The sequence below is a fragment of the Ictalurus furcatus genome, chromosome 8 (genome assembly GCF_023375685.1).
Source record: "Ictalurus furcatus strain D&B chromosome 8, Billie_1.0, whole genome shotgun sequence".
NCBI classification, from domain to species: Eukaryota; Metazoa; Chordata; class Actinopteri; order Siluriformes; family Ictaluridae; genus Ictalurus; species Ictalurus furcatus.
Genome location: NC_071262.1, coordinates 27205302 through 27230616, shown reverse-complemented (window position 1 = coordinate 27230616; position 25315 = coordinate 27205302). Strand labels below are relative to the sequence as shown.

Below are 25315 nucleotides of genomic sequence, written 5' to 3'. Positions count from 1 at the left end.
CACTGCAAAGGTGAAATATTAAAATAAACAAGATCTATAAATTATTAAACCTACTAGATTATTAGATTTTAATGCCTACATGGAGTGGACAAAGATGGAAACAGGAAATCCCCGAGACAGAAACACGAGGCCGGGGTCATGTGTATTTTAAAACTTAGATTCTATTTTCGACAGGTCTCCAGAGGTGTAAAAAAAAAAAAAAAAAGGATTGTAAATAAATCACGCTTTGATTACACAAATAAGAAGTGGCTGTATTCATATTTCACTAGTGTGACTGAAATTCATCCTCAGCTGGAATTCTGGTCTGTATTAATATGATCTTGTCTAATGTGTTTTCAAATTAAAATTCTGAACAGGTTATAACGCTAAATTTCAATTACTGCTGTAACATCCCCTAGAGAACTATCTCTGCAGACTGTTAAAGAATAGTTGTAAATAAGGCTGCTCAGTTTTCTGTACCGTTTAGAGAAATCCATATACTGGCAAAATTGTTCATCTGTTAGGCATCGTCAATGTTGATTTACTTTAAATATAACCAAAAACCTGATTCATCACACCAGGCCACCTTCTTCCATTGCTCCATGGTCCAGTTCTGATGATAACGTGCCCATTGTAGGAGCTTTCGGTGGTGGACAGGGGTCAGCATGGGAACTCTGACCTGTCTGTGGCTCTGCAGCTCCATGTACAGCAATCTGTGATGCATTATGTGTTCTGACTCCTTTCTATCATAGCCAGCATTAACGTTTTCAGCAATTTGTGCTACAGTAGGTCTTCGGTGGGATTGGACCAGATGGGCAAACCTTAACTCCCCACACACATGGGCGCCCAATGCCCCTGTTGCTGGTTCACCAGTTGTCTTTCCTTGTACCACTTTTGGTAGGTACTAAACACTGCAAACCAGGAACACCCCACAAGCCCTGCCGTTTTTTAGATGCTCTGACCCAGTCGTCTAGCCATAACAATTTGGCCCTTGTAAAAGTTGCTCAGATCCTTACGCTCGCCTATTTTTCCTGCTTCCAACACATCAACTTCGAGAACTAACTGTTCACTTGCTGCCTAATAAATGTATTCCACACCTCGATAGGTGACACTGTAATGAGATAATCAATGTTATTCACTTCACCTGTCAATAGTTTTAATATTATGGCTGATCAGTGTATATAAGATATGTTTGAACTTTTTTTGAAATGACAATGTTTTCAGACCGTCTACCTTTTGCGTTTTAGCTGGTTGTCAGACAAACACCATGTTGGAACTGAATTGTGTGGAAAAAAAATTTTTGTGTGGGAAGTTCTATGAAAATCTAGGCTAGATTTAAAAGTTAAAAAAGTTTTTTTGCAAAGTGGTTCAGAAAAATGATCAGAATGAGAGTGTAATGTTTTCCAAAGCCTATCCTGAAAACCCTGGGTGGGAGGTGGTGGGAGACACACCCTGGGTGGGACGCCATGTTAGTGCATCATGAACACACTCATTCTCACTCACGCCGGTGGGAAGAAACCGAAGATCCAGGAGGAAACCCATGCGTATATGGGAAATACATGCACAGAAACTTCACACAGATAAAAAAAAAATTGCAGTTGTTATTACGTTTTAAAACGCCATCTAGTGTCCAATTCGTTTGTCCCTGCGTAGCCCATATTTGTCCTATACATATAAAAGTGATAGATCCTGATAAAGATATGGCAAGAACAAATCTCAATAATCAGAATACTATGTTTATAGTATATAGTGTAGATACACCAGTATTCTAGACCCTGAAAAAATATAGTTTTAATAATGTTTTTTTTAATCGTTTAAAATTTCTATTTAGAAATTCCTCAGTACTCATACACGCATCAAATAAGGTAATACGTGGGTTTACTTTAAGGATTTTTTGCTTGTATTATTATTATTATTATTATTATTATTATTATTATTATTATCGGCTTTCACAAAGCCGTCGCTACTTTTAATTTGTAATGCGTACTTCCGGTTCCGGTTTCTGCGTCTGACACGCATGTAAACAACTAGCTAGCTGGAGTTTAGCTGCAGTATAAGGTACATTACTCTTAAACACAGGGGTTTTTTTTTTGCCAGTCATCGCGTTTACAGGTGAGTGTGTGTGGCTTGAGAACAAATTCAGAAATCTGAAGTGTATTCTTTTCTATGAAAAAGACTGTTTTTAGCTAGCTAATGTTAGCTAGCTTTTAGCATGCTAACTAGCCAGGCTTCATATAATGTGATTTAAAGTAACTTGACTAGATACATACTTCAGTTTAGATTAATATTAAGATGTATGTTTGTTGTCTTTTAATAATTTTGTGTTTTGTACAACCTTATTCGTTCAAAGCCAACTGTAATATATTGCAGCTTTATATCTGGAATAAAACACTCTATATATGTAATAAAATACTTTATATATGGAACAAAACACCATATATGGAATAATATACTTTATATATGGAATAATATACTTTATATATGGAATAAAACACTATATATGGAATAATATACTTTATATATGGAATAAAGCACTCTATATGTGGAATAAAACGCTCTGTGTGGAATAATATACTTTATATATGGAATAAAGCACTCTATATATGGAATAAAACGCCCTGTATGGAATACTATACTTTATATATGGAATAAAACACTATATATGGAATAATATACTTAAAACATGGAATAAAAACGGTCAATTTCTGTGTAAAACCTGTCGTTTGTCGTGCAGCCGGAATTCCTGATCCTGATTTGTGGTAGCGCCGGTGCCTGGAACGCCATGCTGCAAGAAGCCGAGACCACCCCGGGTCAGGAAGGGATCGTAGATCTCGAAGAACCCAAGAAAATGACCCGAGAAGACTGGAGGAAGAAGAAGGAGCTGGAGGAGCAGAGGAAGCTGGGAAATGCTCCTGCTGAGGTCGACGAGGAGGGAAAGTACGTTGATGTGGCGGAAGAAGCTTCTGCGATTACTCTTACACACACACACACACACACACACACACACACACAGTCTTTCATTGCTGTTAATTAACATTGAGATATCAAAGCTTTTGATTCCTCTTCACGCTGTTGTGTTTTCTTTTTTAAGGGACATCAACCCTCACATTCCCCAGTATATTTCCTCCGTGCCCTGGTACATCGACCCCTCAAAGAGGCCCACGCTCAAGCACCAGAGACCTCAGGAGGAGAAACAGCTGGAGTTCTCGTCTATAGGAGAGTGGTATAAGAGAGGCGTACAGGAGGTAAGCAGCGTCCCGACGTCTAGTTTAAATCGATTGCGTTTTACGGATGAAGACGGACGCCGAAAATCTGAAAATAAAAACCTCTTCCGTGCAGAAATCCGTCAGCACAAAGTTCAGGAAAGGGGCGTGCGAGAACTGCGGTGCCTTGACGCACCAGAAGAAGGACTGCCTTGAGGTAACACGTGGAATTCAAGCTTTCTTTTTATTTCCGGAGTCCGTCAGGTGAGACGTAATGGATGTTCAAGCTGGATTTATCATAAAATTCAACTAGTCGTTCAGTTACGACAGGAGAAACGCTGGTGTATCAACGCCTCAACTGACGGAAGATTTATCACTTGCTTATTCATAGTTAAATATTTTTCTTGCCATACCGTGGATGTAAAAAGTTTACACACCCCTGTTAAAATGGCAGGTTTTTGTGATGGGAAAGATAAGTCATATCAGAACCTTTTTTTGGGTCGGTGAAACGCGTCCTCAAAAAAAGTTTTAAAATTCTTCTTCTGTTTCTTTCGCCTCGCAGCGGCCCAGAAAGGTCGGAGCGAAGTTCTCGGGTACGGGCTTTGCCCCGGACGAGCACCATCAGATTCAGCTCAGTCTGGATTACGATGGGAAGCGAGACCGCTGGAACGGTTATGACCCCGAGGAGCACATGCGCATTGTGGAGGAGTATTCGAAAGTTGACTTGGTAATGTTCACTGAATCGATTATGTTAAATTATTTATTTATACACACACACACACACTTGTGAAAAAATAAGTACACCCCATGGAAATTGTTGGCATATTTGGACAAGCAAACATTTGATCCTATTTGATACAGTGCCTATTGATAAAGTTGATATACTTGAACAAAGTCACTAGGAAAATTAGTGTGTTCAACAGAAATAGCAATAGATGTGATATTCTTCTGTGGAAAAAGTAAGTACACCCTTGATCTCAGAAGCTAGTATTGCCCTCTTTAGCAGAAATAACATCTTGTAGGCATTTTGCATAATTGTCCACCAGGCTTGCTGGAATTCTTGACCATTCTTCCATGGAATATTCTTTCAGTTGCAAGATGTTTGAGGGTTTTCTTGCACGTTCTGCCCGTGTCAAATCCCCCCACAACATTTCAATGGGATTCAAATCCAGGCTTTGACAAGGCTTCTTTTTGAGCCGTTCCTTGGTGGATTTGCTCGTGTGCTTAGGATCATTATCCTGTTGAAAGGTCCACTTTCGGTTCAACTTTCAGACAGACGACGTCACGTTATCTTCAAGCACTCTTTGATATGATTCAGGATTCATAGTTGTATAAATGAATGCAAGCTGTCCAGTCCCTGAGGTAGCGAAGCAACCCCAAACCATAACATTGCCACCACCGTGCTTCACAGTCGGTATGAGGTGCTTCTCCTGAAAAGCTGTCTTTGATCTGTGCCAAACATATCTGCTGTTACTGTGGCCAAACAACTCTATCTTTGATTCGTCTGTTCAGAGCACACTATTCCAAAAGGCCTGGTCTTTTGCCTGTATGCTCACAGACTGCCAAACTAGTCTTGCAAAGGCTTTTTCCTGGCTCGCCTCACATGCAGGTCAGATCTGTGCAATCTCTTTCTGACTGTAGAAGCATGCACTTTCACACCAACCGTTTCAAGACTTCCTAGCAAATCCTGTGATGAAATTTTGGGGTTCTTGGAGACTTCTTTTTGCATCAGACGGTCTGCTTCTGGGTTGAATTCGCTGGGACGGCCAGTCCGGGACTAATTGGCAGCCGTTTGAAATCTCTGCCACTTGTAGATAATTTTCCTTCCAGTGGAACGACGTATTTCAAATAACCTGGAGATCTTTTTAAATCCCTTACCAGACTCAGGCATCCACAACCTTTTTTTCCGAAGGCCTTACAGAACTCTAGCTCTTGGCATGACGACACCACACACCTCAATAACAAAGAGAACACCAGACACTAGATATGAGATGGGTGTAAATAAGACCGGTTCCACCTGCACTCCCTAAGCAGGTTCTAATCACTGGCACCCGATCTTCAACACCTGAGTATAATTTCATGGATTTGAAGGTGTGATTAAACGTCGGGTGTATTTACTATTTCCATGTGACCGATCTGTTCATTTAAATTATGAAAATGACTACAAAATGTCATTTGATCACCTTTATTAACAGGCACTGTTTCAAAGAGGATCAAATGTTTGCTTGTACAAATCTGTCAAAAAAGGCAACAGTTTCCATGGGGTGTATTTATTTTTTCACATGACCGTGTATATATCTATATAGCGATTAATCAGAGACGTCGTCGTACTTTTCTGTGTCACAGGCAAAGCGCACTTTAAAAGCCCAGAGGCTACAGGAGGAGCTGGCCACCGGGAAACTGGATCACAGAGTACGTAATCTCACACCTGAGTGGTGTTTATAGACTTTCCTTTGTGGTGGGGTGAGGTGAAATCTTTTTTATTGAGGAATCAAACAATCCAGCAGTCATTTGTACATCACTCAGACAGATTATTAAGAGATGCAGAAAGAGACAGAGGGAAAAGGGGACGCCAAAAAAGTACTGTAATGACAAAACAGAACAACTATCCCCACACCACCCTTCCCCAGGGGATTAATAATCTCCATCTCTGAATCAGCTACATCACTCTCTCCTCTCCACTAATAGCTGGTGGGTGCTCTGGAGCACTATGTCTGCCGTCATATCATCCAGGTGGATGCTACACACTATGTAAAGCGCCTTGAGTGTCTAGAAAAGCGCTATATAAATGTAAGGAATTATCATTAAGTCATGCTACACTACGGTCAATGTCGCACAGTTTCTCAACCTACAATATCAAGATAGTGGAGAAAGGAAAACCGGATCAGTTAGAGTTTAACAGACGTGATCTCTGTCTTTTTTTCCGAAACCTTAATGCAAGTTTCTTCGCCACGTTAAGCCCATAAGTGGGGTGAGTTTCCAATACAGTATGTAACGTGTCTGATAGAATTTGAAGTATATTAGCCCAAAATGGGGTTAAGTTAGGACAGAGAACATAACTATGAAGGAGAATAGCTTTCTTTTAAAGCTAGAGATCTTCCTTCTGCTTAATTGTGATTGGAAAATCTCTCCGAATGCGGTCATCTTCTACTGAAAAAGGTTGGGTGTAATTTCCACACAACAGAAGCTTTACTGAACGTCAGCACGGTGTTGTTATTTCAGCAGCTCCAGTTCACTGTCACAGAGTTTAGGAGGGAGAGATCTCACCGGATCAAAGCACTTCCGTACATAACGACAGCGGTGACGCACGTTTATACGAATGTGTCCACACTGACGTTTGGGAATGAAAACCTAAAATAAACGCTCTTGTGCTCCCTCAGCACTTCTGTCTACAAAGCTCCTTCCTCTATCAGATGGTTACAAATAACTCCCGCTTATTACCGGCCCTTTGTAATGACGTCCCGATTACGAGCCAAATAACAGAAAGACGTAGATGCACCCTCCCTCCGTAGATGCGCAGAAGTTTCCTAATTTCCTGTTTCCTCATTTCGCTGAGATCTGCGACGTCTTACATCTTACACGTTCTTCAGTCTTTTAACGTCGAGGCTTTAAAACGTACTTTAAACCAGCCGCAAATCCACGTTTTTACATTCTCTGAATTATAAACAAGTAGTTGTGTTTATTTGGTTTATTTTCAAGACAGACATTAAGTTGTTTTATGAATAGCACTTAAGATTACATTTCCTATCAGCACCGAAACATGTTCTAAAACACCACATACGTGTTTGAAATAGTTTAACTGAAGTGTTTTAAGAAAAAATAGCTGCTTTCTCTAATGAACTTACTCACTGATTTACAATTTATGTTTATAAATATAGCATTTGGGCGCACGGTGGATTGGTGGTTCGCATGTTTGCCTCGCACCTCCAGGGTCGGGGGTTCGAATCCCACCTCTGCCCTGTGTGTGCGGAGTTCGCATGTTCTCCCCGTGCTGTGGGGGTTTCCTCCGGGTACTCCGGTTTCCTCCCCCAGTCCACAGACATACATTGTAGGCTGCTTAGCATGTCCAAATTGTCCGTAGTGTGTGAACGTGTGTGTGTGATCGTCCCCTGTGATGGGTCGGCACCCCGTCCAGGGTGTCCCACGCCTTATCGCCAGAGTTCTCTGGGATAGGCTCCAGTCTCCCCGCGACCCTGTGTAGGATACGCGGTACGGAAAATGGATGGAAATATTTATGGAATATGATCTCGTATCATATGTAAATTAGGTATATAATCTCGACATTAAACAGATAATAAAAGGATTTCTATGTGACTAAGCAACGTTTCTTTAATTGTCGATAAAGTATACTTGTCACAGTCAAAATTTCCCTACCAAAGCTTTTAAAATATCGTTTTTATTAGCAACCCTAGAGCATGTCTGTATTTTCCCTAGGGGATAAAACCCCTCATCTCTGTCCTTCCTCCTTCAGGAACGAGAGCACAACAGCGAGGACGAGGACGAAGACAAATACGCAGACGATATCGACATGCCCGGGCAAAACTTTGACTCCAAGAGACGAATCACAGTGAGGAACCTGAGGATCAGAGAGGACACCGCTAAGGTAACATCTTCGTGGCCTGTTTATTCATTTTAGAAATCCCGTACTCCGGTTAGTTTAGAGTTCCGAGTACTCGAGTTATTAGCGTGCATTATTCCTCAATTCATATCCTCAGTATGCGTTGAGGAAATTATGAATCATTTTTTGTAATTGTATTTTGCATCAACAGGTTTAACGTCTAAGTGAGGGTTAAGTGTTTATTTATTTTTTTAACAATTTGTCCAATCTAACACGTTCATTCTACAACAGTACCTGAGAAACCTGGACCCGAACTCGGCTTACTACGACCCGAAGACCCGAGCCATGAGAGAAAACCCGTACTCCAACACCGGCAAGAATCCAGAAGAGTACGTTTCTGTTGAATCATTTCCAATAATGCCTTTCAGTTCATCTACATAATCCCTCGATTTTCTCAATGTATGACGGAGGTAAAGATCCTTCGGTCCAGTCGTGCTCGGGTAGCTGCAGGCACTCGTGAGAGAGGACAAACACTACACTAATTCCTGTTTTTTGCAGGGTGGGGTACGCCGGAGATAACTTCGCACGGTACAGCGGCGATACGATCAGCATGGCACAGACGCAGCGTAAGTAATTAACGTGCACTGTTATACACCTGTAGCTGATGGACCGCTACACTTCGTGCAGTTTATCAGGATAGCGAAAAAGATCGTGCAATTTAAACGTCGCTTGTTTTTAAATATAGTGCACAAAATGCGTCTTTGTGTTTAGAGAGGTAAATAAATAATACTAAAGAGAACACTTTGTAATTTGAGTCTAAGACACTTAGTAGTGAATAAAAAGCTGAATAGTCTTAGAGTTGTGCCCAAAAGTTTGCACACCCCTTGCAGAATCTGATCAATCTTACTACACAACCGTATATAAGCCATGTTGTTTATTAGAAACCTCATATACCCTTCTGTAGCTGCTGAGATGATTGATATAACCTGTTTGTTTATAGAAGAGACGGATTTATATTTGTAGCAATAACTTAATGGACCATCATTACGCTCATTTCTCCTTCCTGTGAACGTGCTTGCGTCATGTCTTCACCGCTCTGTCGTTCAGTCTTTGCCTGGGAGGCGTACGAGAAGGGAACGGAGGTCCACCTGCAGGCTGACCCGACCAAGCTGGAGCTGCTCCATCAGTCCTTCAGGGTCAAGAAGGAAGACTTCAAAGACCAACAGAAAGAGGGCATCCTGGAGAAGGTATGGCCAAACATTATGCTGTCGGTTCTTTCTTTCGTTCTTTCTGCGGTGTCGTAGCGTGAGTGCTGTTTGTCTGTGTCTCATCTCAAGTACGGGGGTGAGGAGCATCTCGACGCGCCTCCACGGGAGCTGCTGCTCGCTCAGACCGAGGATTACGTGGAGTACTCTCGACACGGAGCCGTCCTCAAAGGCCAGGAGAAAGCCATAGCCCGCTCCAAATATGAAGAGGACGTCCTTATTAATAACCACACCGTGAGTACGGCTGACGGATATAATGTATAATGGATATAATCGGGATATAATGTCTGCGGTTGTCAGTATTATTGAAAAATTCGACTCGATCGGTTTATTTTGCAGTGTATCTGGGGCTCGTTTTGGAAAGACGGCATCTGGGGTTACAAGTGCTGCCACTCGCTGGTCAAACAGAGTTACTGCACTGGAGAGGCTGGCAAGATAACCGCAGTGAGTTATCGCTTTTATACTTAAAGTGATGCAGTGAATCGTCTCCTTACCGCTTACGTGGAGTAATGACGATACCAGTCAGTGCATGCAGAGTCGTTAACAGAGCTTTCCTTTGCAGAACACATCGTGCGTCCCGTTTGACGAAGGGGTCGAAGACGAAAATGAGGAAGTGCCGAAGACACTTTTAGAGGTACTGACAGTTCAGCTAACCGCATTGCCTCTCAGCGTGCTTCTGTGAATTTTCCCCCTTTTCCATTTTTCTCAACCACTAGCACACGTTTTACCTGTAATCCAACAGGAAGTGGGACGAAATGAAAGAAACAAACACGGAGGACAAAATGCTGGTGAAAAATGTATATTTGTTAGTGCGCGAGTCCGAGATGGTTCACAACATGTTGAATAGAAAATATTTCACCGGCAAAATTACAACATTGTAGAAACTGGATAGGTGAAGTTCGTCACGACAGACTTTGATGTTGGCTTGACAAAGTCGGTCTGAAATTTTGAAATAGTTATCAGATTGAAATCTGAAGGTAATGTAGATAGGGTAGATAAGGTAGGATGGACGGATAGATTGAAAGGGTACCAATAACTGTGGAGTTGGATGGATGGATAGATAGATGGATGGGTAGATAGGTATGTAGGGTGCCAATAATCTTAGAGTTGGATAGATGGGTAGGGTGCCAGTAGTCGTAGAGTTGAATGGATAGATGGATGGATGGATGGATGGATGGATAGATAGGGTGATAAATAGATAAGGTTATAAATAGACAGGGTGTTGATACGTGTAGATTTGACTGGATGGACAGATAGATAGAAAGGGTGCCAATAATTGTGGCGGTGGATGGATGGATGGATAGATAGATAGATAGATAGTTAGTTGGGTAGATGGGTATGTAGGGTGCCAATAGTCTTAGAGTTGAATAGATAGGTGGATGGATAGATAGATAGATAGATGGATAGATAGATAGATAGAAAGGGTGCCAATAATTGTGGCGGTGGATGGATAGATAGATAGATAGGTAGGTAGTTGGGTAGATAGGTATGTAGGGTGCCAATAATCTTAGAGTTGAATAGATAGATAGATAGATAGATGGGTAGGGTGCCAGTAGGCGTAGAGTTGAATGGATAGATAGATAGATAGGTAGATGGCTGGATGGATGGATGGATGGATAGATAGATAGGTATGTATGGTTCCAATAGTCTTAGAGTTGAATACATAGATAGATAGATAGGGTGCCAATAGTCGTGGAGTTGAATGGATAGATAGATTGATAGGTGGATGGATGGATGGATGGATGGATAGATAGGGTGATAAATAGGGTGTCTATACGTGTAGATTTGACTGGATGGATGGATTAAAAAAAAGGGTGCCAATAATTGTGGAGTTGGATGGATGGATAGATAGATGGTTAGATAAGTAGGTAGGGTGCCAATAATTGTGGAGTTGAGATCCGCTTTAACTGGAGCTGCACACAGTCTCATCACATCCGCAGATGAAACAGTCTTGTGTTTTTTCAGCCTCCAGTGTTCCAGTGAAGATCACCAAGCTCCTCATCTCTATCTGTACACGCATCTTTACTCCACCCTTATTACTGATTATAAATAAATCTAACCTACAGAGCAGTATAACTGATCTCAGCTAGCAACGGTGAGAGTGTTCATACAGTTTACATCACATCAGCTCCTTCTTTATCATTTCATGTTTTCATAGCACAAAACATAGAAGGGAAAAAAAGGGCTTGATAGAAAGCAGCCTTATATAACTCGAGCTCCAGCTCCGTTTGATCCTGGGTACGTTTTTAGAGATATGAGGGTCTGATGTGCCGTATTTGGTCTTCTAGATGCACCAGGAAAAGATGAAGGAAAAGAAGAAGAAGAATAAGAAGAAGCACAAGAAGAGAAACGACGACAGCAGCAGCGACGAGGAAGACGAAGCCAAAAAGAAAGAAAAGCTGAAACGGGTGAACAGTTTGCGCTACCTTTTAGTTTCAGTTTAAGTGTATATACACTAAGTAAATGCACAGGTTTATACGTGTAACATTTTATAACGACGGTGTAAACCCTTAAGAAACAAATACCTTGAAAATATCCGTGCGCGTTACATTTTCCCTGATAAAGTGCTGAAAGTTGTCGGTCGTGTTGCAGGCCCTGAGCGCCGAGGAGCAGAGACTGAAGCAGGTAGCGGAGATGATGCAGATCGACGAGAGGAAGAGACCGTACAACAGCCTGAAGGAGATACGCGAACCCACAGAGGAGGAGATGGAGGCCTTCCGGATGAAACGCCCCCGACCCGACGACCCCATGGCCTCCTTCCTTAATCAGTGAACCGTCTTTTTCCTCCACTTTTTGCTGCACTGATCACTCGATCCCAGTCACTTCACATATCAGACTGGGATAGCTTAGTTTTTCCAAAACATTTGTCTTTGTTTTAGCTCAGAATGCGAACTGAAAGCTGTAAATATAGCCCGCATGGCAAAACACACCATGATAACTTGATGTATTGATCATTTGATCATCTGTCCTCCATCGTTGATCATTTCTGCAACAGTATAAAGATTTGAATCACGTTTCTGAGGATTCTTTTATTCTGAGAGGTGACGACTGGATTTAGTTGTGTGTTTTGATTTCAATGCTTATTCAGAGTCAGACAACATGATGATGATGATGATGATGATAATAATAATAATAATAATAAAAGTAAATACTACTGCCAATTATGTGAGGAATAAAACACTCCAGGTGAGCTGTAATAGGAAAATAATCAACAATGGAGTAGTGTGAAGCAGCCTGATGCGACGCATGCTTACTCTTACTACCCTGAAGTTGATATTTTCCTGTTATACTACAGCGATTTTCCACCAATCGCATTTTTTTTCTTCATTAAAGAACTACACATCATATCTGTAAACATTTATAGTTCGATTCAAATCCCACCAGAGACTTTCTATGGGGTTCAAGTCAGGTGACTGTGACGGCCCTGTAGAATCTTCCAGGACTTCTTCTGCAACCAAGTCTTGGTGGAATTTGAGGTTTGCTTGGGATCATTGTCCTGTTTGATGGTCCAATGACGCCCAAGCTTCAGCTTCCTCACAGACATCATGACGTTTTCTCCTAGGATTTCCCGATTCTTCAATGAATCCATCTCGCCTTCCACACGCTGCAGGTTTCCAGTGCCAGAGGATGCAAAGCAGCCGCAGAGCATCACCGAGCCACCACCATGCTCGACTGTGGACAGAGTGTTCTTTCTTCATTCTTCTTCCTCCAGACATACATTCATAGTGCCGGAAAGTCCCAGTTTTGTTTCATCGCTCCACAGAACAGAATCCCAAAACTTCTGTCTCTTATTTATATGATTTTGAGCGTCAGTAGTGGTGTACGTCTTGGAGTTCTGGCATGGAAACCTTCTGCGTTTAGTACGAGCCTTACTGTGCTCACTGAAACCTCAGAGCCTGTTACAAGAAAGTCTTGCTGCAGGTCTTTTGCAGTCACTTGAGGGTTTTTCACAACCTGCCTTCTCACAAAACTGGCTGCAGCCGTTTATAGCTTCCTTTTCTCCCCCGTCCAGGTATTTCATACTTCTTCTACCCCTAGCCAGTCCAGGTATTTCATTCTTCTTCTACCCCTAGCCAGTCCAGGTATTTCATTCTTCTTCTACCCCTAGCCAGTCCAGGTATTTCATTCTTCTTCTACCCCTAGCCAGTCCAGGTATTTCATTCTTCTTCTACCCCTAGCCAGTCCAGGTATTTCATTCTTCTTCTACCCCTAGCCAGTTCAGGTATTTCATATATTTTTATGCCCCTAGCCAGTTCAGGTATTCCAAGTGTTCCAGCTCAAGCACATCTGGTGCAACTAATGAAGCCCTTGATTAATTGTATCAGGTGTGCTTGAGACAACACCTGTTCTGCAAATTTGTGCTGTTGTGAGGGATTCTCTTCAGGGGGGGGGGTGAATAATTTTGAGACAGGAGAAATCATTATATTTTCAGTTGAATTTGGGGAAACCACTTGAAGCGTTCGTCGTGTCGAACTATTTCAATCGCTTTTGTTTGATTTGTTCATCGCAAACAGCTGAAAGTCTGTACATTTTGACAGTAAACCTGATTTGCAATGGGGGTCGAATCATTCTGATTGCAACTGTATATAAGAGTCTGAACTCCAGATGAATTTCATGATTCCTCCAAAAGTCCCCTCCCCCATATCCGATCTGTTACATCATGTCCAAAGCATCTGGAGCGAGCGCGTCAAAACAGGGTGGATGCTGCTGCTGCTGCTGCTGTTGTTGTTGTTGTTCAGAGGAGTAAGAGGATATCAGCTGTAGAGCTTGTTTTGAGCATTTTTCCACATTTGCGTGAATTTCCTGAGGGCAGATGGGGTCTGGCATTGCACGTGAACGAGACCTGCGGTGAGTTCTTCACTGTTTAGACAAAACAAAATGCAACTAACAACTAACATGTTTGCAAATGTCTGATGTTCTAGCCAAAACGATTGATTTATAAAGGGTCATTCAGAATTATTTAACACCCCGTGCATACCTGAAACATGTTTGAGCCAGGAGTAGAACACATGACGCCGTGTAATGCAGCACAAACCTTTCATCTCGTGTGATGTTTTGCAGCCGCAGCTGCGTCGTGCGTCCGCTCTTCCTGGCCGCTTGCCTGCTCTCTCTTTCTTTTGCCCTAACTGTGAAATCTGGGAAGAAAGAACACAACTTCACCATTCACTCGTCTCAGCTCGCATGCAGTTTGCCCGGGCCTCCAGGAGCACCGGGCAGCCCGGGGCCTGCGGGGCCCAGCGGCAGGGCAGGACGGACGGGTTCACCAGGCTCTGACGGACAGGACGGCAAGGATGGGGACAAGGGTGAGAAAGGAGAGAAAGGTGACTCACAGCCCATTTCATTTAAATGAACTGCATAGTAGTATATGTTAATTAATTCATTAATTAATATCATTATTCTTCCCTAACGAGATCTGAAATTTCATTTGTGCTAGGTTTCTTAGTAGATAAAACTCTGTGGCAAGGGTCACAGGTCACACTTGGGTCCTGAATGAATGTAAAAAAAAAAAAATTGTAAAAAAAAAAACTGCTTATTTTATAACATTGAAAACATTTTCGTACCTGTTAAATTAGGATGAAACACTTCAGGGCATTTTGTTAAGTTGAAATAATCAATGACGTGAAGCGAAGTTGATTATTTTCCGATCGCATCACGTTCTGTAGAGTTTTATTCCACTTATACCTCAGCAGTTTGCAAACCATGAGCATTGTTAAAGTTCATTAAAGAGTGGCACGTCACACTGGTCATAACCATTTCGAGTTAGGTTTATGCACTACTGCAGGAGCTGCTGCTCTAGAAAATGAATCGACACCTCCGGACCAATCAGATTTGAGAATTCAACAGGGCTGGTGTAATGAGATTTCGTTCTAGATTGAATGAAATTGGTTTATAGAAGAGAAAAGACAGAAGACACTTCGACTTCTGGGCGTGTACCATGAACATGCGATTTGGCAACGTGGCCACGCCCTTCCACTAGAAAACAAAGGCTGGATGTTTATTTGCATAATTGGACATTTGTATATTAGAAGAGGATGGGTAAGAGCTAGGCAAGCTTATCTACAAAGCTTTTTTTTTTTTTTTTTTTTTACTGTGTCCTACCCTATGATTGGCTGTTATATGTAAAGTGTTGTCTAATACTAATGTTTAAAACCGACTCAGGTTTGTTTTCTTTGTTATTGTCTCAATGACTTTTCCTTTTGATCTGTACCCCCACTCAGAAGGGGATGAGAAGATGTGTACATAATTATTTTGTACGTATCAAAGTAAACACGTAATGCTCTGCTTGGTGGTGGTGGAGTGGTGATAAGTAAAAAATAAAATTCCATGCTTGGTTGTATTTTCACGTCTAATTTCAGGGGAACCAGGTCGCACGGGGAACCTTGGAAAACCAGGACTGAAGGGTCGCCAAGGAGTTGTAGGTCGGGCGGGGCCACGAGGTCTGAAGGGGGCGCAGGGGGCAGCTGGCGTGCGTGGGCCGGGAGGGCTGAAGGGTGAAATGGGAGATTTGGGTGAAGCTGGCGTCCGCGGTGGATGTGACTGTGGGACGCATGAACGCTCGGCCTTCTCGGTCGCAGTTAGCAAGAGTTATCCGAAGGAGCGCACGCCCATCCGCTTCGACCGCATCCTGATGAACGAAGGCGGCCATTACAACACCGGCAGCGGCAAGTTCACCTGCGCTGTCCCAGGTGTGTACTACTTCAGCTATGACATCACGCTGGCTAACAAGCACCTGGCGATCGGGCTCGTCCACAACGGGCAGTACAAGATCAAGACTTTCGACGCCAACACGGGGAACCATGATGTAGCGTCAGGCTCGACCGTGCTCCGGCTCCAGAAAGGAGACCAGGTGTGGCTTCAGATCTTCTACTCTGAGCAGAACGGCCTGTTCTTCGATCCGTTCTGGACCGACAGTCTGTTCACGGGATTTCTTATCTACGCAGATCAGATTCCTCAGAGGAATATCTCTGCTGCTAGCTCTGGGTCCTCCTGATGGAAGCTTCACTGACTGGTCCCGTTTAAGCTCTCGAAATTCACCACAATTTTTATGCACGCTGCTTTCTTTATAACATTAGAGTTCAAATGCTGTCTTCGGAGAGCTCGCCATTTTCAGGGATGTGTGACGTTCCCTTACCTGTTAGAAACATTAGCCTCCCATAGGGGCAAGTGAGACATGGTATTTGACAGATATACATAAGCCTTTCTAGATTTTTCGCAATCATTCCGCAGTATCCTCACTGCCCGATTAGCTCTGTAGAACTATTAATGCGCCTAGTGGTCAAAAATGTACTAAGAAGTCGTCCAACTACCTGTCAGATGTCATAGTAACATTCATCAGTGTGTGGCGCAACTAGCATTCCACTTTTGACAACAAACCAGTTTTCTTGCCGCTGAAATGGAACGTTCTGGAAGGAGAGCGTTTGTATATAAAATTCACCAGTGTATAAATGCATCACATCCTACGAGATGAGGAAGAAGAAGCGTGAATGCTCTCTGTATGTGTCAACATACCTTAATAGATGCCCACTGGGGCAGGAATCACGTTGCCCCATGCTCACTCTGTGAATATTCAGTGGAGGAGGAGCAACGGACAGGACTGTTTTGCCAGAGTGGGCTAGTTTAAAAATACTCCGTAGACATCTCTGTTTGCTATAAAACAATCTTCATTACATCGAATAAATTTCAGCAAACAAAGGCAGTGGAGGTGCATACAGTGTGTCTATGAAGTACAGAAACATTTCTATTGTGAGATATATTCGAACGATTCGGAGAGGGATTATAGAGCGGGTAATGTCCATACATGAGAAACGCGAGACCTCGTTTCCCATCAAGGACCGTGGGGGGAAAGTGAAGAAAATCTCTTTTTCAATGCCTGATTTTATCAGGTTGTTTTTGAGATGTAGTTGCGATGGAGAGTTTTTTGATGATACCTGGCAACCTTGGTTAATCATATTACTACCTATTACATGGTTGCTCTAAAAATTCACTAGATAGTAGCCTGTAGCATAAGTCAACTGTGAGAGCCTTTCAACTTGGTTTTGTTTGAGGCGATGACATTATTAAAGTCGCCCTGGTACACCAACGTCTGTGGTGATGGCCTTAACTAAGAATTCTTTTGTTGTTGTTGTTGTGAAAAGTTGCCATAATTCTGATCTCCTCGTGTGACTTCATTTCTGTAGCAATCCAGAGTGTTTAACAAACGACACAGAGCACATTTCTGTTTAAATCTGGCAGATGTGTTCCCTTCTTTTGGAAACGTAAATGACTGAACAGGAAATCAAACTTGGAACTCTTGGATTTGTACATGTGTTTTGTTGCATCTCTCTCACTCTCTCTCTTGCTCTTGCTCTCTCTCTCTCTCTCCCAACCAGTCAAGACAAGCTGTGTTTCTTATATGTATAGTGTCTTTTACAATGTCTAACATGAATTTTAAAAAAGAGAAAAAAGCAAATACAGAAAATACGTTCGATGTAAGCGAACCCGTTTAATATTTTCCATTATTAGATTATTCTGGAGATTCCTACACATTCCTTTTGCTGATTTATTTTTCCATTTATTCTCTGTTTAAATGCTGTTTGCGAATGTGAGCGGTAATATTAAGTCGTCATTTCAAGAAACTTGATCACCTTCATGCACCATCTCATTGTTTTTTTTTTTTGTTTTTTTTTGTTTTTTTTATTGGTAACGACTGATATAAAAGCTCAGTACACAAAGATTATGTTTTTTCCCCCCTCCCTTTCTTACTTCTTTCCAGTTTAAACTTGTGGTCACATTCATAATGACAAGTCACAAACATGATCACGTGCACACACACACACACACACACACACACACACCGGCTTTGGTTTAAGTTTAAACAAACGGCACAGGATAGGGGTTTTCAGCTCAGAACTGATTCCAGTAACACTGTATTGTTTTTGTTGTTGGTTACATACCTATGACAGTATGGCTGAAACACATATACAGTACTGATACTATGGTACCATACTACTGCCCCCCCCCCCTCTCTCTCTCTCTCTCTCTCTCTCTCTCTCTCTCTGAAAGCAGACCATTAATTGATAGATACAACATAAAAGTGAGTGGCACAAATCCCAAAAGGCATTCACACAGGTCTGTGGTAAGCACTTAACCGCGGTATACATACAAGCTATTTAAATGATTGACAGCTTGCTCTGCCATGCCCTATTTCCATTTCCTGAAATAAAAACCATATCAGTGCTCTTTGGAAGTTCTTTGAAGTTGTTCCACAGAGAAGTGATACTTTCCTAGAAAGCGATATTTTCCCCATAACATTTACACACACACACACACACACACAGACACAGTGGAAACATACAGGGTCTATAACTGTACACATACAAGGTGACTAATGAAATAAGTGTGTGTAATAAAGTGCAGCAAGTGTTTATGACAGGCTTTAAGACTCTGTGATAATTGGGGATAAATATTTTCATTTATATATTTATCATAGACATTTGGTCTTGGGGTTAAATGCGCGCGCACACACACGCATAAATTGTTTTATAATTGTAGATTTTATATGACCTGTTTTGTAATAATCATCATCATCATAACAATACATGACAATTATTCTTGTTATTATTAATTGTATTAGTATTTATTTATTTATTTAATATTTCTTGGTTTCCTGTGACGAAATCAACCAGAACAAGAAGAGAAACGGAAGAGGAATTTCGCCGCGTCATCAGTGACGTACACACCTCCCTCCACTCCTCTTCACCCAGAAACCACACGGTGTCGCTCGGATCCGGACTGAACCATTTTGCTACGGTGTGTAGGGGAATTCCTAAAAATGGTCACGATATTCTTGTACACTTTTATACGCGATTGTATGTTTGCTGAAACGTGTCTACTAAATCAATGTAATTTTAGAAGAATATTTAAAGAAGGTAAACCGTGTTTAATCGGATTTATTTGAACATGTCGATTGATCCTCCCCTGTCGGGTGAATGGGAGTGTCTGTAGAGACACGAGGAAACGGTAGTGCAGTACCAGTTAATTGTACCGGTGTTCGGGAACGGACGGGGTGTAAAGTGAGATATTTCCGTTCACACGGTGTTTTAGTGATTAAAGTCAACCGGTGTCTTGTTTAGCGGATATTAATCTACATGGTTAGCTGGTGTTGTGTGTTAGCTGAGTTATAATGTTTCCGGTAAAGCGGTGCTCTTCGCTCATACAGAGGGATCTGGCCGCGCTTTGCCTCTCATCACTGGGATCTGCTCAGAAACAACCCGCTTCCGAGAAGCACGCGCTCTCTCCGCGTTTCCTACACGCCGGGAGCCACTGTGGAGAGTCCTGTACCGGGCCCAGGGAGCTCCACACCAGCCGGTCATCTCCATCATTACAGGGTAGGTGATGTGTTAGTCAGTCAGGCTTCATCCTGAGATTTAACTCTGTATGGAGCAGGAAGTGAACGGAGTCTGGTGGTGGTGGAAGACAGTAAACATACACAATGTGGTAAGGGGACTCGTGTTAAGGGAAACGCCGGTGCGCGTCACCGATCGGTTTCCGCGTCACCATTTTCTACCGTGAGCCTTTCTGGTCACGTGATCTGTTTAATTTCCTTCATTCAAACATGTTAACGCGTTTTCTTGATCAACGTGTGCTCAGTGCTGCTCTATCTACACACCTGTCTGTCTCGATATCTGTCTACCTTACCACCTGTCTGTCTATCTATCTATCTATCTATCAATCTCGGTATATCGATCTGTCTTACCATCTATCACTGTCTATCTAACTTGCCGCCTGTCTATCTACATATCCGTCTATCTTACTATCTATCTGTCAAAGCCTATCTGTCTGTCTATCTAGTGTATCTGTCTGTCTATCTAGTATATCTGTCTGTCTATCTAGTATATCTGTCTATCTATCTGTCTATCTAGTATATCTGTCTATCTAGTATATCTGTCTAGTATATGTCTGTCTAGTATGTCTGTCTAGTATATCTGTCTATCTAGTATATCTGTCTATCTAGTATATCTGTTTATCTGTCTAGTATATGTCTGTCTATCTGTCTATCTAGTATATCTGTCTGTCTAGTATGTCTGTCTAGTATATCTGTCTATCTGTGTAGTATATCTGTCTATCTATCTGTCTCTGTTTATCTATCTGTCTATCTAGTATATCTGTCTATCTATCTGTCTATCTGTTTGTCTAGTATATCTGTTTGTCTAGTATATCTGTTTGTCTAGTCTATCTGTCTTGTCTATCTATCTAGTATATCTGTATCTGTCTAGTATATCTGTCTGTCTATCTAGTATATCTCTCTATCTGTCTAGTATATCTATCTATCTGTCTATCTAGTATATCTATCTATCTATCTATCTGTCTATCTAGTATATCTATCTATCTATCTGTCTATCCATACAGTCTATGTATCTGTCTCTGTGAGAGGGTGTGTGTGTGTGTGTGTGTGTGTGTGTGTTTGTGTGTTATGAAGAATCCAGGAAGTAACTGCAGTCCGTTTCAGTAATAATAGCAGACGTACTAAAAGTTCAGCGTGTTGGAGAGTTTCCAGAGGAGCAGGACGTGTTTTCAGGACACGAGCACCGGTCTTACACGGCTGATGAAGAACGTTTCTCCTTCACTTTTGATAAACGTCCTGTTCCTCTAGGCATTTTCCGTACCACGCTTCATTTGCGTGTGTGTGTGCGCGCGCGTCTCCCATTTCACATGTGCAGACTGAGTTCTCAGTGTTCTTCTCAGGTATGTAACATGAGCAGTGTATTTATGCGGCCCAGACAAATTTAGCCTGAAGGAGGTCTTTGCAGAACATGAAACGGAAACCTTTGACCTTTGGTCCATAAGTTGCAGTGAAAGCTGAGGAACGCGGCCGACTCCCAGATTTATTTTGAAACACATTCGCTTGCACTTGTGCGTAGATGACCAACTTCCCCTAACAACCAGATCAGTAAACGTCTATGATGCAAGCATGACCCGTTCATCCGAGTTCCGCTGCTAGTTCTTTATCTGTACACTCGTTACGGCACGTCACGTCCTTCTGCATTCAGGGTTGACATGTCCGTCTACTCAGTGTTCACCGAGGACAGAGTGAACCGCAGTACACACCGGGTTGTGTGGTGTTGTTAGAGGAGGTACGACACGGGCAGTGACTGTACACTCCTCCTTATCTAAAAACAAACATCGGTGGAGGTCTCCATCCCAGCCGAGAGGTAAATATGGCGTGGCGATCAGTTTGGCGTTGTGTTTACGCCAGTCGGAGCGTTTGTGTTCGCTCGTTTGTGTAACTTTTGGATTCTGTGAGATCTACGAGATCAACATGTTGTTATAGGAAACTAATCGGCGACAGTGTGACCTGAAGCAGGAGTTACTGGATTATTTTCCAACATGTTTTTCTTCCTTTTAAAAGCACAACTAATGTACTAGCTTACAATGATTTATTTACAGTGTGAAATTGATTTATTTTTTTATCCGTTTATAGTTGCTGGTAAATACAAGCAACATGTCAGTCTGTGGAGGATGTAGTTTGTTTATTTATTTATTTATTTGAGATACCATGGCGGTAATTGGAGAGACGACAACATTGCGGCGTCTCTGCTGATTGGTCACGTGGCGAGAGGTTCTGTCGCGTACGGTACGGTAGTGCGAAGGAGACGGACTACACGGATGATGATTCTTGTTGATGTGTTGTCGTGGAACATCGGTGAAAAAGTTCTCACTTTACCTAATAGTAGTGATGAACAGTCGTTCCTTCATCAGTCTGTCTGTCTATCTCTACCTCTCTCTCTATCTATATCTATCTCTCTATATCTCTACTTCTCTCTCTCTCTTTATCGTTCTCTCTTTCTCTCTCTCTCTCACACAGCTCTCACGTTTCTCTCTATCTCTATACCTCCATCCCTCTCTCTCTTTCTCTCCTTATCTTTCTCTCTTTATCTCTCACTCTGTCTCTCTCTAGCTCTTTATTTCTTTCTCTCTCACATCTCTCTCACATCTTTATCTCTTTATCTCTCACTCTGTCTCTCTCTAGCTCTTTATTTCTTTCTCTCTCACATCTCTCTCACATCTTTATCTCTTTATCTCTCACTCTGTCTCTCTCTAGCTCTTTATTTCTTTCTCTCTCACATCTCTCTCACATCTTTATCTCTTTATCTCTCACTCTGTCTCTCTCTAGCTCTTTATTTCTTTCTCTCTCACATCTCTCTCACATCTTTATCTCTTTATCTCTCACTCTGTCTCTCTCTAGCTCTTTATTTCTTTCTCTCTCACATCTCTCTCACATCTTTATCTCTTTATCTCTCACTCTGTCTCTCTCTCTATCCCTCTCTCTAGCTCTTTATCTCTTTCTCTCTCACATCTCTCTCACATCTCTCTCACACATTTATCTCTTTATCTCTCACTCTGTCTCTCTCTCTATCCCTCTCTCTAGCTCTTTATCTCTTTCTCTCTCACATCTCTCTCACATCTCTCTCACACATTTATCTCTTTATCTCTCACTCTGTCTCTCTCTCTATCCCTCTCTCTAGCTCTTTATCTCTTTCTCTCTCACATCTCTCTCACATCTCTCTCACACATTTATCTCTTTATCTCTCACTCTGTCTCTCTCTCTATCCCTCTCTCTAGCTCTTTATCTCTTTCTCTCTCACATCTCTCTCACATCTATCTCCCTCTCTCTCTTTATCTTTCTCTCTTTATCTCTCACTCTGTCTCTCTATCCCTCTCTCTAGCTCTTTATCTTTCTCTCTCACACATCTCTCACATCTATCTCCCTCTCTCTCTTTATCGTTCTCTCTTTCTCTCTCTCTCTCACACAGCTCTCACGTTTCTCTCTATCTATATCTCTATACCTCCATCCCTCTCTCTCTTTCTCTCTTTATCTTTCTCTCTTTATCTCTCTCTTTATCTTTCTCTCTTTATCTTTCTCTCTTTATCTCTCACTCTGTCTCTCTATCTATCTCTATGCCTCTCTCTAGCTCTCTCTTTATCTCTCTCTTTATCTTTCTCTCTTTATCTTTCTCTCTTTATCTCTCACTCTGTCTCTCTATCTATCTCTATGCCTCTCTCTAGCTCTCTCTTTATCTCTCTCTTTATCTTTCTCTCTATCTCTCACTCTGTCTCTCTATCTATCTCTATGCCTCTCTCTAGCTCTCTCTTTATCTTTCTCTCTTTATCTATCTCTCTCTCTCTTTATCTCTCTCTTTAGCTCTCTCTTTCTCTCTCACATCTCTCTCTCACATCTATCTCCCTCTCTCTCATCTCTCTCTCTCGCATCTCTCTCTTTCTCTCTTTCTTCATCTTTCTCTCTCTCTTCATCTTTCTCTCTCTCTTTATCTTTCTCTCTCTCTCTCTTTATCTCTCTCTTTATCTCTCTCTCTTTCTCTTTCTCTCTCATCTTTCTCTCTCCTTATCTCTGTCTCACATCTATCTCTCTTTCTTTCTTTCTTTCTTTCTTTCTTTATCTCTCTTGTCGCTTGTCATGTTACTGAAAAACAACAAAATCGTTGCCGTGGGTGTTCGACTCAGTTCACATTTTTGTAATTCTCAATTAGAGGTCGAGCGATAGTCGGGCGGTACGTGCCTGCCGATAGAGTAATCAACCGATAGTTATTAAAACAGATACTGAATGAAAACACAACACTCAAAGTAGAATATCGCTGAACTTTATTACAAAAATCAACAGTACTGACTGCACCATGAACATGTACTGTACTTTTTAAAAAATGAAATAAACTATTAATATAAAGATAAATGTACAGACCGAAGCAAACATTAAGTCTCCGAATAAAAAATAAAAATAGACATGACAAAATGGATAAAAAAAAAAACACTTCAAATAACACAACAAAATGAGTCAGCGATAGTTTTTATTTCGCCTCTAGAGGCCGCTCTCGTACCGTATAACGACGGCGCACCCTTCTCAGTAGGGCTGGGCGATATATCGATTATAATATCGTTACCGCGATGCGCATCGAGTATTGTAGAATTGTCCTCAAGTATCGCGATATGATATTTTTGTCTTTCTGACCAGCGAGTCCCCCAGTCGAACGCAGCGCCGGGTTAGGGATCTGCGTCGGACCGTTACAACGCGCTGACACTGGAGACTCCTTCCAGAAACGTTACGTAAACGTCTCCTGGGGTTTAGAAAACTTTACCGTATCATTTTTCTTTGTTCAAAAGCACATTTTTATCCACTTTATTCTCCGCCGTAGATGATGTACAGCGCCTGCTATAGACGTCTCCGTCAGAGTTGTTTTTTAATGGAAATGCAGAATGGATGAATAATATTTACTCAGCCTTTGACCCTCAGGCAATCGCGTGAACGTTTAGTATCTGGTCCTGAGTCAGGTACCGAGACGCCACGCTGCACCGATCACGCGGTCCAGGCGTGACCCGAGTTACTGAACGTAGACACGGCTCTTAAGGGGAAGTTATGTAAGGCGCAGTTCAGGGGTCATCTCATGCATCTCATTCTGTGGACTGTTCCTACTCTCAAGATTATTTGGTGAGGAATGTCGAAAAAATGTGTGTGTGTGTGTGTGTTTACAGGAAAGCTGGTTTGGCTTTAGGATGTGAAAATAAATGAAGTAAAGGAACTGGCCATCACGTTACTTGGTGAAGTTCACCTTAAACACGCACGGACTCGGTGATTGTATTGAAATATTTGTCGAAGTGAGGCAAAGTCGTGTTTTTATTAGCGTCACCTGAAATTGAAAGCGTTACAGTGACGTTACGCTCACCGCTTCTTCAGGTTCTTTTAGGGGTTTTTGTTTTTATATATAATATATATTCATACTTTTTGTTTTGTCTCTTTAGTTCTCACTGTTTTCTGACTCTCTTTCATTTTTAGGGTTTTAAATGGAAGTCATTTAATCTTCTGGACTTCCATTGAATTACATTCCAAACCAATGAGGCACACTTTCCTCCTCATGGATACCGTTAGGACAGTTCTCTGTGTGTCTGTCTCGCGCGCTCTCTCTGTCTCTGTCTCTGTCTCTCTCTCTCTCTCTCTCTCTCTCTCTCTCTCTCTCTCATGTGTGTGAAACAATTGTCCTGTTATATCCATCTCGTGATTTTCAAAGTGAACCATTGTGTGCTTAGAGACTGTCACACACAGTGGGCTATTCAGGAAACCTCTGAGCACGCACACACGCGCGCACACACACACACACACACTCACACTCACTCACTCACTCACTCTCTGGAGTGGACAGTGAAGCTCAGCAGGACTGGAGTAAATATGTGTTCAGTCTTTTCATCAGCAAAGAAATTCTCAGGAACACAAAGTAGGAAAAGAGGCTCGGGAGGAGGGGAGGCTGGGGGGGAGGAGTGAG

General features: G+C 42.0%; 3 protein-coding genes across 4 annotated transcripts in view; all 3 read left to right on the top strand.

The window, feature by feature from the left end:
- Positions 1 to 1961: 1961 nt before the first annotated feature.
- On the top strand, positions 1962 to 12021 carry slu7 (SLU7 homolog, splicing factor). The gene is made up of 15 exons (XM_053631842.1): positions 1962 to 2091; positions 2714 to 2916; positions 3071 to 3224; positions 3319 to 3399; positions 3745 to 3909; positions 5529 to 5594; positions 7654 to 7785; positions 8032 to 8129; positions 8299 to 8366; positions 8848 to 8987; positions 9078 to 9239; positions 9345 to 9449; positions 9568 to 9639; positions 11294 to 11413; positions 11598 to 12021. The coding sequence occupies exons 2-15, from the start codon at positions 2762 to 2764 to the stop codon at positions 11775 to 11777; spliced, it is 1698 nt and encodes a 565-aa protein (XP_053487817.1). The 5' UTR covers positions 1962 to 2091; positions 2714 to 2761; the 3' UTR covers positions 11778 to 12021.
- A 1242-nt stretch (positions 12022 to 13263) lies between these two features.
- c1qtnf2 (C1q and TNF related 2) lies at positions 13264 to 17472 on the top strand. Its single transcript, XM_053631843.1, has 3 exons — positions 13264 to 13853; positions 14067 to 14326; positions 15362 to 17472. The coding sequence occupies exons 1-3, from the start codon at positions 13819 to 13821 to the stop codon at positions 15994 to 15996; spliced, it is 930 nt and encodes a 309-aa protein (XP_053487818.1). The 5' UTR covers positions 13264 to 13818; the 3' UTR covers positions 15997 to 17472.
- Positions 17473 to 18818: 1346 nt separating this feature from the next.
- Positions 18819 to 25315, top strand: part of nocta (nocturnin a) — a 9211-nt gene continuing 2714 nt past the window's right edge. The window contains exon 1 of one of the 2 annotated variants that reach the window (XM_053631840.1): positions 18819 to 19372. In XM_053631840.1, coding sequence (XP_053487815.1) covers positions 19168 to 19372 — 205 coding nt within the window. In that variant the 5' untranslated portion in view covers positions 18819 to 19167. Of the gene's footprint in view, positions 19373 to 20809; positions 21197 to 25315 lie in introns of those variants that run through there. The other variant, XM_053631841.1, reaches the window with a different exon arrangement.

Excerpts from the sequence above, each read along its gene's own strand:
- slu7 (XM_053631842.1), top strand. The coding sequence starts at position 2,762 with ATGCTGCAAGAAGCCGAGACCACCCCGGGTCAGGAAGGGATCGTAGAT. Across the intron at positions 7,786-8,031 it reads TCAGAGAGGACACCGCTAAG|TACCTGAGAAACCTGGACCC; the intron begins GTAACATCTTCG and ends ATTCTACAACAG. Across the intron at positions 9,640-11,293 it reads TGCCGAAGACACTTTTAGAG|ATGCACCAGGAAAAGATGAA; the intron begins GTACTGACAGTT and ends TTGGTCTTCTAG.
- c1qtnf2 (XM_053631843.1), top strand. The coding sequence starts at position 13,819 with ATGGGGTCTGGCATTGCACGTGAACGAGACCTGCG. Across the intron at positions 13,854-14,066 it reads GCACGTGAACGAGACCTGCG|CCGCAGCTGCGTCGTGCGTC; the intron begins GTGAGTTCTTCA and ends GATGTTTTGCAG. Across the intron at positions 14,327-15,361 it reads GGGTGAGAAAGGAGAGAAAG|GGGAACCAGGTCGCACGGGG; the intron begins GTGACTCACAGC and ends GTCTAATTTCAG.